Below are 19,155 nucleotides of genomic sequence, written 5' to 3'. Positions count from 1 at the left end.
CAGGACCATTCGTTTATTTGTCTTTCCATAGAAGGATCCATTCTACCTAAGGAAAAGGGTTGTCATTAAGGCTGTATTTATGTGTCAGGAGAGCATAGAGGATGAAGCTATAAAGACTTGGATAAAGACTTCATGTGAAATGATATTTGAACTAATGACAGAGCATCCTTTGATCTTTATAATAATTTAATTGTAACATGCTGATTTTCACATTGGGGCCATGATATGTTAGATTATGAAAATATTTTCAAATACTTTTTATTATGGACTTTTTCAAATGTATGTCATATAGTTCAGATAGTATAATGAACTCTGTTCAGTGCTTACTCCCTGAAAATAGCACTAACACAACCCGTTGTTAAGGTAAATCTGAGTTTATTGCTTACCACTTTAAGGAAGATAATGCTTAGTTTTAGGAGCTTTATTAATTTCTTAGGACTGCCATAGCAATTACCACAAATTAGTGGCTTTAAATTACAGAAGTTTATTATCTCACAGTTCTTGGAGGCTAGAAGTCCCACATCAAGTTGTCAGGGAGGTCATTCTCCTTCTGAAGGCTCTGTAATAGAAACCATCGTATCTGTTTCTCTTAGCTTCTGATTATTGCTAGAACCCATTCTAATCCAGCATGACCAGAATTTAACTTGATTGTATCTGTGAAGAGCCCTATTTCCAAAGAAGGTCACTTGTCAGTTTGCCAGTGAACAGGAGCTTTGGGGATACACTATTCAAACCAACACTGTAGCCTTTTGGGAAGGAGGAGAGCAAAGTTGGGATGTTTATGGTTTGGGAGATTTGATTTAAGGAGGCTGTATTAATACAGAGGCTTGATTAGAATTGGATAAAGACTGTTGCAATCATTTAAAATTTGTAGACATGACAAAGTGTGAGCATTTTGAGACAAAGTTCAAAGAATCTGTGAGAGACTTCCCTGGTGGTCTAATGGCTAAGACTCCAAACTCCCATTGCAGGGGGCCCTAGGTTCAATCTGTGGTCAGGGAACTAGATCCCATATATGCTGCAACTAAGAGTTCACATGCTGCAACTGAAGATCTTGCATGCCACAACTAAGACCTGGCGCAGACAAACAAGCAAACATTTTTTTAAAAATCTGTGAGAGTAAACAATCATTTTATGCTATCTTATGACTACATGGACAGTTTTATGTTAATTTGATGGACTTTGGGGAATTTCCTGAAGGAACAGTAGTTATTTGCAACTCTGTTTCCCTAGATAAGAATTTCCGGGTGGCGCTAGTAATAAAGAACCCACCTCCAAGTGCAGGAGACATGAAAGTCATGGGTTCAGTCCCTGGGTTGGGAAAATCCTCTGGAGTAGGGCATGGCAACTGACTCCAGTTCTTGCCTGGAAAATCCCATGGACAGAGGAACCTGGCTAGTTACAGTGCATACGGTCACAAAGAGTCGGACATGACTGAAGTGACCTGCCTGCACACATGCAGGGTAGTAAAGTCAGGTTGATAACACTAGAATGGTAAGTGATGTTTATGTAGATAGTAAGCTGTGTGATTGTAATTGTTTTTGATTTTCAGTCCCCAAGTACCATCAAAGAGCTTATGTTACTAATGTTTTGCCATTTCTTGTTTTATTTCTCTCCTATGCTCCCTCTCTGCTACCCTGAAAGAGTAGCAATCAAGCTTCCCTCCCTGCGGTCCTTTCTATCTTGTCCCTCTTTCTGTCAAACCTGTAGATTTTTATTAACCATTTACTAGCAGGCAGACATAGAATTCTTCATACAGTATATGTAAACTTGATGAAGTGTCCCTGTTTTCTGATCTTTTTGATGATTCCATCCAACTTAAATGAAAGGTTTACTCAAGTGGATATAGTATACTCAGTTCCAGGATACTGTTACTTGTACTGTTTAGTGCCAGTTAACCAGAATCCTCTGACCTGTTACAGGTCTCCTCTGATCCCCCTTTTTAGGGATCAAGCATGTACAGGCTCTGAGGCTTGTTAGATTTCTTTTTTTTTTTTTTAGATTAGACATAATATATATACAGTAAAGCATATAAGTCTTTTAAACTTTGAATTCAGGGATTTTTGTGTGTATGTTTTACCTTTGTTAATGAACTTTTTATTTTAAAATCATTTTAAATATGTAGAAATATTAAAAACAGTACCGAATTCCCATTTAACCCTCTCCTAGGAGAAGGCAGTGACATCCAACTCCAGTACTCTTGCCTGGAGAATCCCATGGACTGAGGAGCCTGGTGGGCTGCAATCCATGGGGTCGAGAAGAGTCGGACACGACTGAGCGACTTCCTTTTCACTTTTCACTTTCATGCATTGGAGAAGGAAATGGCAACCCACTCCAGTGTTCTTGCCTGGAGAGTCCCAGGGACGGGGGAGTCTGGTGGGCTGCTGTCTGTGGGGTCACACAGAGTCGGACACGACTGAAGTGACTTAGCAGCAGCAGCAGTTTACCTCATGTTAACATCTAAAATTACTATGGTACATTTGTCTAAGAAACTGGCATTAGTATATTACTATATATCACCAAACTCTCCAGACATTTATTTGAATGCTACTAGATTTTTTTTTCACTAATACCCTTTTTCTGTTCCAGGATGCAGTCCAGAGTGCCACATTGCATTTAGTTTTCATGTCTCCATAGATTCCCTTGGTTTGTGACAGTTTCTCATTCAGCCTTTGTTTGTTTTTCATGATCCATCTTGAGGCAAGGTATCCTTTAAAGCAGCAGTCCCCAACGTTGTTGGCACCAGGGACGAGTTTCATGGAAGATACTTTTTCCACAGACAGGAATGGAGTGGAGTGGAGTGTTTCAGGATAATTCAAGAGCATTACATTTATTATGCAGTTTATTTCTCTTATTACTATATCACCTCCACCTCAGATCATCAGGCATTAGATCCTAGAGGTTGGGGACCCCTGCTTTAGAGTGCCCCCAGTTTGGGTTTGTCTGTTGTTTTTCTCAGGTGTAGGGTAGACTGCAACAGAAGTAAAGACCCTTCTTAATACAATAGATCAGGATTACATGATATCCACATAAATACATGCAGTTTTTATTGGGAATCACATATATATAATTAAGTATTTTACTTTTTTAAAAAAAATTCTTTTTGTTAAAGTATAATATCTGGTAAGGTCATAAAGTGAAGTCGTTCAGTCGTTATCTGACTCTTTGCAACCCTATGAACTGTAGCCTATCATGCTCCTCCGTCCATGGGATTTTCCAGGCAAGAGTACTGGAGTGGGATGCCATTTCCTTCTCCAGAGGATCTTCCCGACCCAGGGATCGAACCGCAGTCTCCTGCATTGTAGGCAGACGCTTTACCGTCTGGGCCACCAGGGAAGTTCATAAAGTAGACAAATTTTAAATGTATGGCTTGTTGAAAATTTTGCATATTAATACATTCTTGTAACTACTCCTCAGATAAAAATATAGGTCTTTCTAGCAGTCAGACGTTTCCCTGACTCCATATTCCAGTTAGAAACTCCAGAAGTTTCTACTATTTTGACTTCTATCTCCACTGATTAATTGTGCCAGTTTTGAACTATATATAAGTGGAGTCATACAACATATATATTTTTTATATCTGACCCCTTTCACCCCATGTATTGTCTGTGAAATTTGTCCATGTTGTGTATATAAGATGTTATTTTTGCTTGTGTAATATTTTGTTATTACTATGCCATAATTTATCCATTTCCGCCCCCCCCCCCCCCACTCCCTTCTTTTTAGTCCCAGGGTGTGTGCAGTTTTAGTTCCCAGACTAAAATTGAATCCGTATCCCCCACAGTGGAAGCACAGAGCCCTAACCACTGGACATCCAGGGAATTCTTAATCCATTCCCTTATTGATAAAGATTTAGATTACTTCTGGTTGTTGGCCATTATGAATAAAGCTGTTTTTAACATACTTGTACATGGCTTTTTTGTTGTTATTCAAATACCACAGACATTCTTTTATTACTGAATTTTAGTATATTTTCTTGAGTAAATGTTCATTTGCTTTATGCCTTTAGGACTGTTTCCAGAGATTTTAAATGCTTTTTGTTTTGTTTAAATTCTTACCAGTTCCCCTGGGAAGTTGGTGTATGCAGTTCCTTACAGTGTCATTCTGAAACTGGTTTCCCTTTCACATATCTCACAATCTGGGTTTTCCTTTTCACTCTCTTAATTGTCTGTCTCTCTCTTTTTAAAATTATTTATTTATTTGTTTCTGGCTTTGCTGGGTCTTTGTTGCTCTGCACGAGCTTTCTCTAGTTGCGGTGAGTGGGGGCTACTCTTTGTTGTGGTGCTCAGGCTTCTCACTGCAGTGGTTTCTCTTCTTGCCACGCGTGGGCTCGGTAGTTGTGGTACACAGCCTTTGTTGTTCCGTGGTGTGTGGGATCTTCCTGGACCAGGGATTGAATGTGTGTTCCCTTTATTGGCAGACAGATTCTTAACTGATGGACCACCAGGTAATTCCGAAGCTTTTTTGTATTACAGATCTGACAAGGAATTCTTTCACTTTTGTTTGTCTGTAATCTTCACTTGTCTGTGGACTTCTCTGGTGGCTCAGACGCTAATTACATCTGCCTACAATGCAGGAGACCCAGGTTCCATCCCTTGGTCGGGAAGATCTTCTGGAGAAGGAAATGGCAAACCACTCCAGTACTCTTGCCTGGAAAATCCCATGGATGGAGGAGCGTGATAGGCTACAGTTCATGGGGTCGCAAAGAATCGAATACGACTGAGCGACTTCACTTTATGACCTTACTTTATAATCTTCACTTAATCTTCATTTTTGAAAGGTAGTTTTATGAGATATAGTATTTAAGTGTTGAAAAATATATATTTTCATTAAGAAATTTAAAGATGTAATTCCATTGTCTTGTGTTCTCACTTTCTCTGTGGAGGAGTTCATAAAAATGTATGTTCACTCTCCTCCTGCCTCTTCCCCCGTCCACCTCCTATGTGTAGTACATTTTCTCTGGATGTTTTCAAGGGTTTTCTTCCTTTATACTTGGATTTTAATAGTTTGTCAAAGTATGATTTTCTTTGTATTTGTCCTGTTCATTGAATTTCTCGGATCTGTAAGTTCTTAACCTTTCACTATATTTGAAAAGTTTTCAGCTATTATTTCTACAAATATTTTCCCCTAATTTCTTCTATCTTATCCAGTGGGAACTTCTTTTATATATATGTTAAACTGTTTGATCTATATTCAGCTTCACTTCTTTCTTCTGCCATTTCTATCAGCTGTTAAATCCATACAATTACTTTTCTGATTACTTATTGTAAGTACTTGCAATTTACGTTTGATTCTTTTTTCTCATTTTTCTCTGTGGAAATTTTCCTTTTATTTATTTCTTATACATGTCTTCTTCCAAGGTCTAGAATATGTCTCTGATAGCTGCTTTAAATGCTTGTCTGCTAACTACAAAATCTGACTCATCTTGGAGTCTTTTGGTTTAGTTTTTTTTTTTTTTTTTACTTTTTATTTTGTATTGGGGTATAGCTGATTAACAATATTGTGATAGTATCAGATGAATAGCAGAAGGAATGCAGCCGTACATATACATGTATCCATTATCCCCCCAAACTCCCCTCCGTCCAGGTTGGGGTCTGTTTTTTTTACTACTTTTTTTCTTGGGTATGAATTATATATTTTTATTTCTTTTTATCACTTTTTTAATTGGATACAGGACGATGAAGAATACATATATACAGACTCTAGATTTTATTGTCTCCAAAGAGTTGTTTTGTCCTAGAAGGCAGTTACTTTGGCTGGATTCAAATTCTGAACTCTTAACATCCATCTGCTGCTGGGAACCCTGAGGTCTCCCCATCAAGTCCTCATAGATCATTGAGGACATCAGCCAAGAGTTTGGACACGTTTTAAATACAAATCTCTCTATTTGCAGCTCTCTTTCTTGCAGAAGTCTACTTTCCCAATCTTTCTAAGTGTTCTTTGAGCCCTGAACTTTGTCCTGTGACTCCTCAAACCTTTTAGGAATTGGGTCTTCTGCTACCAGAAACATGCCCATTAGGTTGTATTTCATTGTTTGTTGTTTAGTCACTAAGTCATGCCCAGCTCTTTTGTGACCCTTTGGACTGTTGCTTGCCGGGCTCCTCTCTGTATAATGGATTTCCCTGGTGAGAATACTAGAGTGCTGGAGTGAGTTGCCATTTTCTTCTCCAGGGTATTGTCCCAATCTGGGGACTGAACCTGTGTCTCCTGCATTGGTAGGCAGGTCCTTTACCACTGAGCCACCGTGGAAGCCCTTATGTTTCCTAGTGCTTCAGGAAAAAAGTTACTGCCTGAAAAATCTCATTCTTTGAGGTTTTTTCTTTCAAGGATATACTCCCTTTCATTTTCTATTTCTTATGGTCTAAGTTCAGGTTCTTTAAAACCTGGAGGCTAGGTAGGTAGTAACAGTAGCTTTTCTGCTGTGGTGACCATGGGTTTTTTTGGGGGAGGGGGGAGGGGGCTTGTTTTAAATAGCAAAAGGAAGTAGTATATTGAGAAGAACATGACCTTTGGTTAGAAATGGAATGGCATCATGTTGTAATAGGGAACTGAATTACCTTGGGCAATTTTCTAAACTCCTGAGCATGTTACCATTTCTTGAAAGATGGAAATAAAATTTCACTTCTTGCAAATTAATGTCAAGGTTAGCACTGTCCTATAAAATACCCAGTATAAGATCTGAGGGAGAAAAAGATACAGTATTCCCTGCTTTTCACAAGTCTGCTTTATGCCACTTTACTTTTGCGTAAGACCCATGACTACTTGTTTTCACTACCCAAAAGAAATCTGAAGAGGAATTTTGCTTTTACCAAAAAGTGAAAATAGCATTCAGTGTTTTTTACGTAGAGAGGTGTTGTTGAGGCAACACGTACCCCAGGCAGCAGGAGTGGAACCTCCAAGCTCCTTCCCTGGGAACTATACTTAGCATCAAGCCGTTATAGCTTTGAACTGTGTGGGTGAGCATCTGTGCTTTAACTTGATTTTATTTTGTGCATCCACTTAGCAAGATGTGTCCTAAGGTAATTGCTGCTTTGCTTTATGCCATTTTGGCTTAGGAAAGGTTTCATACGAACACTCTACTTTCAGGTAGTGGGGGAAGCTGGTTATTTAAATTTTTTTGTCATTATTATACATAGAAGCAAACCCATTGCCTTGGATTTACAAACCATAGGGTTTGTTGTTGTTGTTGTTTTTCATATAACTGGCTTTATTGCAATACTCTATTGTAGTGCTATATGTAATATGTAGTCCTTGTACTGAACAAAAATTATTCTCATTAGGCATCTTTAAAAATATAAAGTATATTATCACTTTGTTGTGTTTTGTAGTAGAAGTATTTATAATAAAATAACTTGTTTAATTAAAAATAATATTTATTTGGAAGAACCCTAGATATGTATTTTTTACCTTCTGGAAAATTATTATCAGTTCAGCAAAGGTGTGTCAGACTCTGATGATGTGGACTAAATAAGACAAATATGGGCCTTACATTTTATCAAGGAAAGCAAACATTAAGCAAATCATTATAAGTTTACATACCATTTTACAGAAGGTTTTGGGGTGAACAAGAACAATTTATTTACAAAGATCCTATATTGAAGAATCATATTTAAAATGCTTAGTAATTAAATTTTAATCTTTTGAATAAAAACTGTTTTAACTAGGTACTTTGTATTTCTTCACTGTATATTTTGTATGTTCCTTGGCTTTTCTCTACCTTTCTTTCCCCCATCACTATTTTGCCTTTTATCTCTTCAGATTTTTAGATTTACTTTTTATAGATTCTGATCGGTGTTAAATAATATTAATAGTAGTATCTGTATTGTTCCTGACTTTACTATGAATGGTGGGTTTTGCCTTTAAGTACATATATATTTTTATATATAAAAGCATTTTAGAAATATACTAAAGTTTTAACATTAGTTATATATAGGTGGTAGGATATACGTAATTTTCACTTTGTTCTTGGTCTTTTCTGTATTGCCTGCTTTGTAGCATGCATTTTGCTCTTTTTATAAAGAAGGAGGGACATTTTTCAAAACAAAATAAAAACTATACTATCTACTATTGGTGATGGACAGGGAGGCCTGGCGTGCTGCAGTCCGTGGGGTTGCAAAGAATCAGACACAACTGAGTGACCGAAGTGAACTGATCTGTTAATGAAGAAGTGCATCAGTCTACTCATTGCTCCGGATAGAGACTTCCTTTCAAATATTAATTTGCTTTTGACTATGATCTAGGGAAAGTAGCTTTAGCTCTTCTACCTGCTACTTTAGATTCTTCGAAATAAGACGTTTGGGAGTAGGTGATTTTATGAGATTCTTATCTCTTTGGCTCAGTTTTTTCCTCATGTTTTCATATGAAACATGGCTGGAGGATGCAATAAAGAGGCCCAAATCAGGTCTCTTAAAGATCAGAAGTTGAAATCAAAAGTTACTTAAATCCATACAAAAATATGAATGACCAGGTATTGTTTCTTTTTCCCAAAGTATTTACATTTTGGGGAGCATTTGAAATATTTTATTTGCCCAGTTGTTTTCTAATTGATAAAATTTATTGTATTCATTTAGTATTTATTGAGTCTTGGCCAAGCTACTGGAGAAATAGGAGAATTAGATATGGTTCTTGCCCTTGAACAGTGTGCCTGTGGATAAGGATATTGGCAGTATACCACTATTTTTTCCTAGTAGCACTTCCTTGTGGATTAACCTAAAAATACCAATACAAGGTAGTGTTATGAATCTTTGGGACTGCCCTGTCAAAGAAGTATACAGCTCTAATCCTGAGATGAATTTCAAAACAATTTTCCAGGTCACTTCATTAAGCAGTCTAGTTTTTACAGCCCTCATACCCCTCCTGGAACTCTTCATCTTTAGTCTTCATACTTCCAGAGATTAAGGTTTGATTCACTGAATGAAGTGGATCTGACCTTTGTTTTCCCCAGGTTACTGTCCAGGAAGTTACTATAATTTCTTCCTAGTATAATCCTAGTTCTTTTTGTTAGGATCCAAGTAAATATTTGCTTGCCTTTTGTGAATTAGAGATGTCAACATAATTGTTTTCCTTCATGTTTTCTCTTTATTTTCCTCAACTCTTAACTAAAGGAATATGCTTTATTTGTGCTCTCAATTTGAGATATTATCTGTTACTAAAGACATTTCAACAAACTCAGGGCTGTATGTTTTTAAATTATCATTAGTAGAACCATTTCAGATATTTCTCAATGAATTGAATTACAGTTCTCTGTAGAAAAATTACTTGAGAACCCAATTTAATGTGCTAACTGAATGAATCTTTTTTTTTTTCTTTTCATTTCAGTTGGAAAGACATCACTGATTACCAGATTCATGTATGACAGTTTCGACAATACCTATCAGGTATTTTGTTTTCTCCAACCTACTAGTTGTCTTTATTTTGTTTGCAAGTAATGTTCAAGGTACTTTTAAAAATTCACTTTTTTACACTGTCCTGTATATAAAAGCACTTTGTGTAACCTGTAAAATGCTGTATAAATACAAAGTATAACTGATTATGCTTATAGTCCTCAACTTTTTCATTTAATTTCTTTAGCTTCTCTTGTAGAATCTATTGAAAAGTTATTGGTAATACCATCTAGAATAGAAGTAGAGTGATTATATTGATAGATATTCTTTTGGAGATATTTCTTCCAAGTCTAGGGTTCTGTGACATTTTGGTCTATACTTGAAGTCAAGAATAAGTACTGTAATTAGAAATCATTAATAGAAGGAGATTTGGGAATGGGTCAAAGACAGTCACAAGGGAAATTAGGAAGTATTTTGATAAATGAAAAAGAAAACACAACATTCCAAAACTAATGGGATACAGCTTAAAGCAGTTCTGTAAGGAAAACAAGAGGTATATTAACTCAGTAATTTAATCTTCTACCCTAAGAAACTAGAAAAAGAAAAGTAAACTTAAGCAGAAGTAAGAAACTGCTTTAAAATGTAGGCTTTATTATTATTATTCAGGTATGATGAAGCTAACAGATCAGGAGATGATTGCTACTGAAAAGGCTGTTATACTCACAGATTCCAAGAGGGAGGGACACTCCAGGCCATAATAGGAGGGCAGATGAAAGAAGTACTGATATTGATCAGGAGATGGGGTAGGGGACAGGAAATGTAGGTACTAGGCTGCTAGCCTTTATTGTGATTTTTTTTTTTAATTGTGATTTTTGTGAGAAGGATGGGTAAGACCAGCCTAGTTTTAATAATTTCAGTGCTCCCTGGGCTGTAGGGGCTGTTCTTGGTTTTCTGGTACTTGGCCTTGGGGTGATTAGGGCAGGGGCATAGTGGCTCTGAGTGTGATTGAGGAGATGGTTGGGGTATGGGTCTGGATTTGTTGGTTTTCATATGAAAGTCCCTCTCATGGGCAAGTTTACATCTCTAGGAAATGGCAAACTCTGGGAGGGCCAGTCCCTCTAGTGTTAGGAAGCTCCCAGTTATCAGGACAACAAAAATACAGAAAATAAAGACATGCTTAATTCAGAAGCTAATAAAAGTTAGAACAAAAATATATGGACGAGAGAACAGAAAAACAAGAAATTCAATGAAACCAAAAGTGGTTCTTAGGAAAGATCCACAAAATTGACAAGACTTTAGCTAACTAATAAAGAGAGAGAGAGAGACTCAAATTATTACAGTCAGGAGTGTAGGAGAAAATCTTATAACCAACTATATGGAAATAGAGATTACTATGAGAGAATATTATAAGAGAATAGTGTAAAATGGGTATATGCCAACATATGAGATAAACTAGATGAAATGGACAAAGTCAAAGAAAGATACACTACCAAAACTAACACAAGAAGAAATAGAAAATTTGAACATACCTGTGAATAAGTAGATAAAATTAGCAATCAAAAAACTTGTCACAGGACTTCACTTGTGGTCCAGTAGTTAAGAATTTGCCTGCCAATGCAGGGGACACGGATTTGATCCCTGCTCCGGGGAGATTCCACATGCCACAGGGCAGTTAAGCCTGTGCGCCACAACTACTAATCCTGTGCTCTAGAGTCTGTGCTCCACAGCAAGAGAAACCACTGCAATGAGAAGCCCGTGCACTGCAACTGGAGAAAGCCCCATGTGCAGCAACAAAGACCCAGGACGGCCATAAATAATTTTTTTCTTTTTTAAACTCGCAAAGAAAATTGTAGGACTAGATGCCTTCACTGATCACTTCAGTGAAATACATGAAGAACAACACTAATACTTCATAAATTTCCAAAAATAGAAGAGGAAGAAACATTTTCCAACTTATCCTATGAGGATACCCAAACCAGGCAAAGACATCAAAAATAAAACTACAGGGTATATCTTTTATGAATATAAACACAACAGACCTTAGCAAAATACTACCAAACTGAATTTGCTGACTTGTAAAAAGGATCTATGCCATTTACCGGGTGGGATTGGTAGATTAGTACCGAGGTTGCAAGGTTGATTTAACATACAAAATGTAATGAAATATGCTATATGAAAAGTCTAAAGGACACAATCAGGGAAATCCTCTGGTGGTTCAGTGGTTAGGACTCTGCACACTCACTCCTGAGGGCCCAGATTTGATCTCTGATTGAGGAACTAACACGCCACAAACCGTGCGTTGTTGCCAAAAAAAAAAAAGAAGGACACAAATCACATGATCATTTCAGTGGACACAGAAAAAGCGTTTGACACAACCCAGTAGCCTTTGATGATGATGATAGCTTATGGTGAACTATGTCGGATTTGTGATCTCTGAAGAAGATTTAGCTTCGGAACCAGAGACCAGGCTTGATCGCTCAAGAGCTTTTGAGAAAAGCTTCTGACACAGACATCAGAAGGAGGACGGAGAGTGCCCCCTGCTAGTCTTTAGCAAGGTGTTTTATGTCTATTAGAAAGCTATTAATCAGGTAAGAGAGACACCTCAAGGCTGATGGAGTTTCACCAGGCCCCTCTCCCACAAAATGCATTTTTGAGATAGGATGGCTTGAGGTGTGTCATCCCCCAGCCATAAAACAATTGATATGACTCCTGGTTTGTTGAGCTATTATCAGTCCAAGGTTTGAGAAAAGAAAAAATGTTAATCTTAGGTGGAACCATTTTGAAGAAAGGCAAATTCCAAAGCAAATACATCGTTTCATTAACATAGCTTAAGAAAAACATTTCCATAGAGAAACCTGCTTTTAATTTTGTATGGAGAAAGAAAAAAAATCTGACACTTGTAGTTTGTTTCCTCCTGCCGCTTAAGGGAGAGATAAAAAATGTCTGACACTTGCAGCCTATTTCCTCCGCTTGGAGACCCCTGGCCTTCCTGCCTGTTACCTTCTCAGTAATAAATACTCAGCAAGCTACAAATACAAGGGAAGTGTCCAAACATGATAAAGAACATCTCTATGAAAAGCACGCAGCTAATATCAGACTTAATGTTTGAAGGCTGAATGTATTCTCTAAGATCAGGAACAAGACAAGGATGTCTGCCCTCAGTTGCATATATATCTGGTTATATATATATATATAACTGTACAAAAAAGATCTTCATGACCCAGATAATCACGATGGTGTGATCACTGACCTAGAGCCAGACATCCTGGAATGTGAAGTCAAGTGGGCCTTAGAAAGCATCACTACGGACAAAGCTAGTGGAGGTGATGGAATTCCAGTTGAGCTATTCCAGATCCTGAAAGATGATGCTGTGAAAGTGCTGCACTCAATATGCCAGCAAATTTGGAAAACTCAGCAGTGGCCACAGGACTGGAAAAGGTCCGTTTTCATTCCAATCCCAAAGAAAGGCAATGCCAAAGAATGCTCAAACTACCGCACAATTGCACTCATCTCACATGCTAGTAAAGAAATGCTCAAAATTCTCCAAGCCAGGCTTCAGCAATATGTGAACCATCAACTTCCTGATGTTCAAGCTGGTTTTAGAAAAGGCAGAGGAACCAGAGATCAAATTGCCAACATCCACTGGATCATGGAAAAAGCAAGAGAGTTCCAGAAAAACATCTATTTCTGCTTTATTGACTATGCCAAAGCCTTTGACTGTGTGGATCACAAGAAACTGTGGAAAATTCTGAAAGAGATGGGAATACCAGACCACCTCACCTGCCTCTTGAGAAATTTGTATGCAGGTCAGGAAGCAACAGTTAGAACTGGACATGGAACAACAGACTGGTTCCAAATAGGAAAAGGAGTTCGTCAAGGCTGTATATTGTCACCCTGCTTATTTAACTTATATGCAGAGTACGTCGTGAGAAACGCTAGACTGGAAGAAGCACAAGCTGGAATCAAGATTGCCGGGAGAAATATCAATAACCTCAGATATGCAGATGACACCACCCTTATAGCAGAAAGTGAAGAGGAACTCAAAAGCCTCTTGATGAAAGTGAAAGTGGAGAGTGAAAACGTTGGCTTAAAGCTCAACATTCAGAAAACGAAGATCATGGCATCCGGTCCCACCACTTCATGGGAAATAGATGGGGAAACAGTGTCAGGCTTTATTTTTCTGGGCTCCAAAATCACTACAGATGGTGACTGCAGCCATGAAATTAAAAGATGCTTATTCCTTGGAAGGAAAGTTATGACCAACCAAGATAGCATATTCAAAAGCAGAGACATTCCTTTGCCAACAAAGGTTTGTCTAGTCAAGGCTATGGTTTTTCCTGTGGTCATGTATGGATGTGAGAGTTGGACTGTGAAGAAGGCTGAGCGCCGAAGAATTGATGCTTTTGAACTGTGGTGTTGGAGAAGACTCTTGAGAGTCCCTTGTACTGCAAGGAGATCCAACCAGTGCATTCTGAAGGAGATCAGCCCTGGGATTTCTTTGGAAGGAAAGATGCTAAAGCTGAAACTCCAGTACTTTGGCCACCTCATGCGAAGAGTTGACTCATTGGAAAAGACTCTGATGCTGGGAGGGATTTGGGGGCAGGAGGAGAAGGGGACGACAGAGGATGAGATGGCTGGATGGCATCACCGACTCGATGGATGTGAGTCTGAGTGAACTCCGGGAGTTGGTGATGGACAGGGAGGCCTGGCGTGCTGCGATTCATGGGGTGGCCAAGAGTCGGACACGACTGAGCGACTGATCTGATCTGATATATATATGTAACCCTACTGCTAAGTCACTTCAGTTGTGTCCGACTCTGTTCGACCCCATAGACGGCAGCCCACCAGGCTCCCCTGTCCATGGGATTCTCCAGGCAAGAACACTGGAGTGGATTGCCATTTCCTTCTCCAATGCGTGAAAGTGAAAAGTGAAAGTGAAGTCGCTCAGCCATGTCCAACCCTCAGCGACCCCATGGACTGCAGCCTTCCAAGCTCCTCCATCCGTGGGATTCTCCAGGCAAGAGTACTGGAGTGGGGTGCCATTGCCTTCTCCGATATATATAACCCTAACCCTGTATATATAACCATATATATGTATATAAATATAACCATATATATATATGTGTGTGTGTGTGTGTGTATCTAAGTTATATATATATGTATCTTTTAAATAGCTTAATTGTAAAACAAAAACCAAAGAATAAGTTAAAAAGAATAAATCAGTAATGTTCAAACCAGGTACTTTTACTTTCTGAAGTATTTCATTATACCCAAGTTGTCTGAAATTAAAGAGATCTTTAGGTGTCTAAAGTGCTGTTGCTACTTATTCATTAAGATTATTGCTCTTGTTCATGCAGACATTTTTTAAGGGAGGTAATGTTGATGGGGTGAGGTTACATTTAACAGATAAGCAAAGATTTTGATTCTTTATAAAAAGTTGTTGAAGCCAAAATACCACTGTACTTTGGCATTAATAGGAGACACTGATTAACCATGTAAGCTACAAGTTTTTATAAGAGTTAGGCACAGTCCTAGATATTATCTTACTTTAACAGGGGAATTAGGATAATGTAGTACCCCACATCCTTAACTAGGGAAATTATCTTGACAGTGTATTAAGTATTACTTTGGAATATGAAGAATTGACCATATGTAGTTAGCTGCCAACTTAGTTATCAGGTGAAGAATTCTTCAGTGGATTAAGATTCCCTATCTTATGCCCTGACCATACACACAACAGAAAGACTTCTGAAATAATTGAAGAGCTAGTCTCATAACTAGAAATTTATTATTGAGCTATATGTAATGTATATCTGAAACTTAGTTTAAATGAAATTTTATTTCACAAAAAAGATAAACTTTATATATAATTCATAATTCATGCTATTTATGATTCCTTTGCACTGAATTAATTTTATTTGAAAAAGACTAAACTGGTTGGCCAGAAGAGTCCTTTATTGACCATATTTAGTCAGTTATTTCAAAGTAAAGCCAAAAAACCTGAGAAATCTGGTAAACATTTGTAGCTAGAGGCTGTAAGTGATTCTTGTAAGTTGCTCTAGTTTTTCACCAGTTTATTGGTTTTGTTTTCTTTTTCCAGTTGTAAATTTTTCCAGTAGTTTTAAATGTATCAGTTTGAACCATATTACATAATTGCTGTCTTTATCATTCAAAAATAATAGAATATTGGCAGTTTTATATTATATGGTTCAACTTAATATAAATAAGCTCAAGAAAGATTCCCACAATTGGAGTAGATTGTTTTGAGGAATATTACATTACTCAGGGTAACCTTTGAGATTTCTTTGAATTTAGAGGATTTCTTATTCCAAGGACTGTTACAAATCAACAATTAAGTTCAAGATAGCATAGATTAAAACAGTGGGTTTTAGACACTAATGAACTTGTCCAGAAAGATGATGGTGGTGATTAAATATATCCTTAACCTGTATAAGTTGAAGCTCTAGGTTGTTCTATTCAAAATTCTAGTTATCAATAAAACCAAAATCCTTAACTAGATGGACTGTTTTTCTTTTTTAAATTAAACATTATTATTTATATTTTTTGCCCTCGAAGTATGCAGGATCTTTGTTTCCCAACGGGGATGGGACCCATGCCTCTTTGCAGTGAAATCACAGAGTCTTAACCACTGGACTGCCAGCGAAGTCCCAGTGGACTGTTTTTCTGACTCAGTGTTTGATTTGTCTTTTAATTTTCATTTAATTTTTTAATGACTTTTTTCGGGACTTTTGGCTTTTCCAGAGGTGTTGTCATTTTATTTGGGGTGGGGTTCTTTTTTTTTTTTTATTGTGGTAAGAATACTTATATGAGATTCTAAGTTTTTATTATACTTTAAAGTGTACACAATATAGTATTGTTATCTACATGTATATTCAATGTTCTGTAGCAAATTTCTTGAACTTGTTCACCTTATATAACTAAAATCTTATGCTCGTTATAATGACTCATTTTTAAAATCCACAGACTCTACCTAGTTTCTGTCCTAATGGACAGAAATGTAATATGGCAGAAAGATATTGAGGGGAAAAATGTATATATATATTTTTTCCCCCACATATGTACATATATGTAAGGATATTTTTAAATGGGATTCTTTTCTAAATCAGATTATGTATCAGCATCTTCTTTCTGGGGTCCTTTCTTCATTTAAAAAAAAATTATTTCTGTTAATTTTAGATTCTTTAACTTATCCACTCTTTTCTTTCTTTAGTCATTGCGTCTTTCAACTCCTTCTCTATTTTCTCTTGCATGAGAAGGCAGCAACCAGGCAACAGAACTTTATGTGTGTTTGAACCACAGAAGGAAGCTGATTATCATTGCTTTGTACAGAACAAAACTTGTTTTCTTCACCAAGTTACTTTTGTAACTGGGTAAAATACATTCCCCATGTGAAAATCATGTTTATGGGTTTCTAGCTTCTCTGGCATCAGGATAGGGGACAAGCCACTATATACAAAGTCAGACAGAATTGTAACTTATATCTGCAATCTTTCATAAATTAGCTGTTGAGATAAATAAGCACCTTTCTGAGTGAAGAGCATCCAAATAAAATAAACAAATGGAAGTTATCACCTTGACACCGATATATTTGGATAAGCTGTTGTTCGGTCTTGATTTGTAAGCTCCTATAAAAGTAGTTTAATTTTTTTCTCTTTTTTTTTTTTTTTGCAGAGTAGACACTCCCCCCAACATCCATGAATTAGTTAACATTTAAAATAATACGTAAATGTAAATTAAGGTACATGAGAGAATTCTCTCTTTTAATTTCTTCTGTAATGATTGCTTTTTGCATTTCTCTAAAGAGGTGAGCAAAAGACTGCACTAACGTCTCATCTGTCTTTTATGAAAGTTTGAATTAGTTCCACATCAGTAGCATTAAAGATGCTGAAATAGTTGATAATGCTTAGTTTCCCAGCCATCTCATTTCTGTTCTTCCTGCTATTGGTTTAATTCTTATAACTGATCAACTTTTCTGTAGTAGCCCAGCTTGAAATAAAATTAACTAAAAAAAAAGAGCAGCAGCAGGCTATTTTTCAAATTAGTTTTGATCTTTATGAGTTCAGTGATATAAATGATGCCCCAAAACTTGGATAGTATAATGGAAGGGGGGGACTGTTGTAAAGTCTGACTTTGTACTAATTGTAAAAACATTTATATCTTGACTGTGAGATGTGAAAATACTTGTTTCTATTTATAGCCATTAAAAATTACTTTCAGCTGTTTATAACAAACACAAAGTAACATTGATAAGTGACGTGAGAATTTTTTTTTCATGTAAAAGATGTGTAAAGGTAGTGTGTTTCAGAGCTAGTGCAGCAACTCCATGGTCATCCAGGACCAAAACTTCTATTTTAAGTCTAACCTAATCTAATTTATGATTTCCGTATTGAATTTTGCCTCATGGTTACTGAATGATTCCTGGATTCCAGCCTTGGTATCCACTTCAGGAAGGAAGAAGGATGAAAGGGGGAAAAAATAAGAATCTACCTCCCAACTGAGTTAACCCCATTTATTTAAAGTTCAAAGAAGGCTGGAAAATGTAGTTTTTCAAATGGGAAAAGTATGGATTTAAATAAATGTTTGATTGTGTTAGTAAGGAAGAAGGAGTAGATGGATATTTGTTTAGGTAGTTAACTACATCTGCCACACTGAGTAAATGAGGTTCTACTAGTCAGATTTCTTAAATGCAGCCATGCCACTCCTGTACTTTCCTGGGGTTTGTCAATTAGATTCTCTTGCATAGTAATTCAAGTTTATAAGCCCATCCCCATATGAAAGAGTGGGATATGACATTCAAGTTGAATGTCATAAGGTAGAATTAGTACTAGGTTGTATGTTAGTCACATAGTTTGGGATAAAGGAGGAAGCTGCTTTTGTTGTTTAAAATATAAGTCTGTGGGAAATTGAAACCTACAAAACTACTCAAAAAAATAAAAGAAGACCTAATTAAATGGAGAGACATCCCAGGTGGTTAAGAATCCACCTGCCAATATAGGAGACACGGGTTTGATGCCTGGTCTCGGAAGATCCCTCATGCCATGGAGCAACTAAGCCTGTGAGCCACAACTGTTGAGCCTGTGCTCTAAAGCCCAGGAACCACAATTGCTGAGCCCACGCACTGCAACTACTGAAGCCCGAATGACCTAGAGCTTGAGCTCCTCAACAAGAGAAGCTACCACAAAATGAGAAGCTCATGCACCACAACAGAGAGTAGCCCCCACTCTCTGCAACTAGAGAAAAGACTGTGTAGCAGTGAAGACCCAGCACAGCCAAAAAATAAATAAATATAAAATAAAATGAATCTCTTTGGAAAAAAAGATGTCAATACTAACTACTCAAATCAAGCTGCAAATTCATTGCAATCCTTTTCAAAATCCCCATGCCTTTTTTTGTAGATATGAAGAGATTAATCATAATTTGCAATAGCCAAGACATTACTGAAACATATGAAAAAGTTGGAGGACTCACAGTTCCCAATTTGGGAATTTCCTACAAAGCTACAGTAGTTAAAACAATGTGGTAATGGCATATAGACACAATGGAGTAGGATCAGTCGTGTCCGACTGTTTGCGACCCCACGGACTGTAGCCCACCAGGCTCCTCTGTCCATGGGATTCTCCTGGCAAGCATACTGGAATGGCTTGCCATTTCCTTCTCCAGGGGACGTTCCTGACCCAGGGATCAAACCTGTGTCTCTTATGTATCCTGCATTGGTAGGCAGAGTCTTTACTACTAGCATCACCTGGAAAGCCCCATGGAATAGGATAGAGAATCCATATATATATATATATATCCATATCTATATATATAT

General features: G+C 37.3%; 1 protein-coding gene across 2 annotated transcripts in view; it reads left to right on the top strand.

The window, feature by feature from the left end:
• Positions 1–19,155, top strand: part of RAB6A (RAB6A, member RAS oncogene family) — a 90,842-nt gene that overhangs the window by 33,148 nt on the left and 38,539 nt on the right. For both annotated transcript variants that reach the window (NM_001193115.1, XM_005216230.5), the window contains exon 2: positions 9,319–9,377. In NM_001193115.1, coding sequence (NP_001180044.1) covers positions 9,319–9,377 — 59 coding nt within the window. The remainder of the gene's footprint in view (positions 1–9,318; positions 9,378–19,155) is intronic.

The sequence above is a fragment of the Bos taurus genome, chromosome 15 (genome assembly GCF_002263795.3).
Source record: "Bos taurus isolate L1 Dominette 01449 registration number 42190680 breed Hereford chromosome 15, ARS-UCD2.0, whole genome shotgun sequence".
NCBI lineage: Eukaryota > Metazoa > Chordata > Mammalia > Artiodactyla > Bovidae > Bos > Bos taurus.
This window is presented reverse-complemented; position numbering and strand designations above follow the sequence as displayed.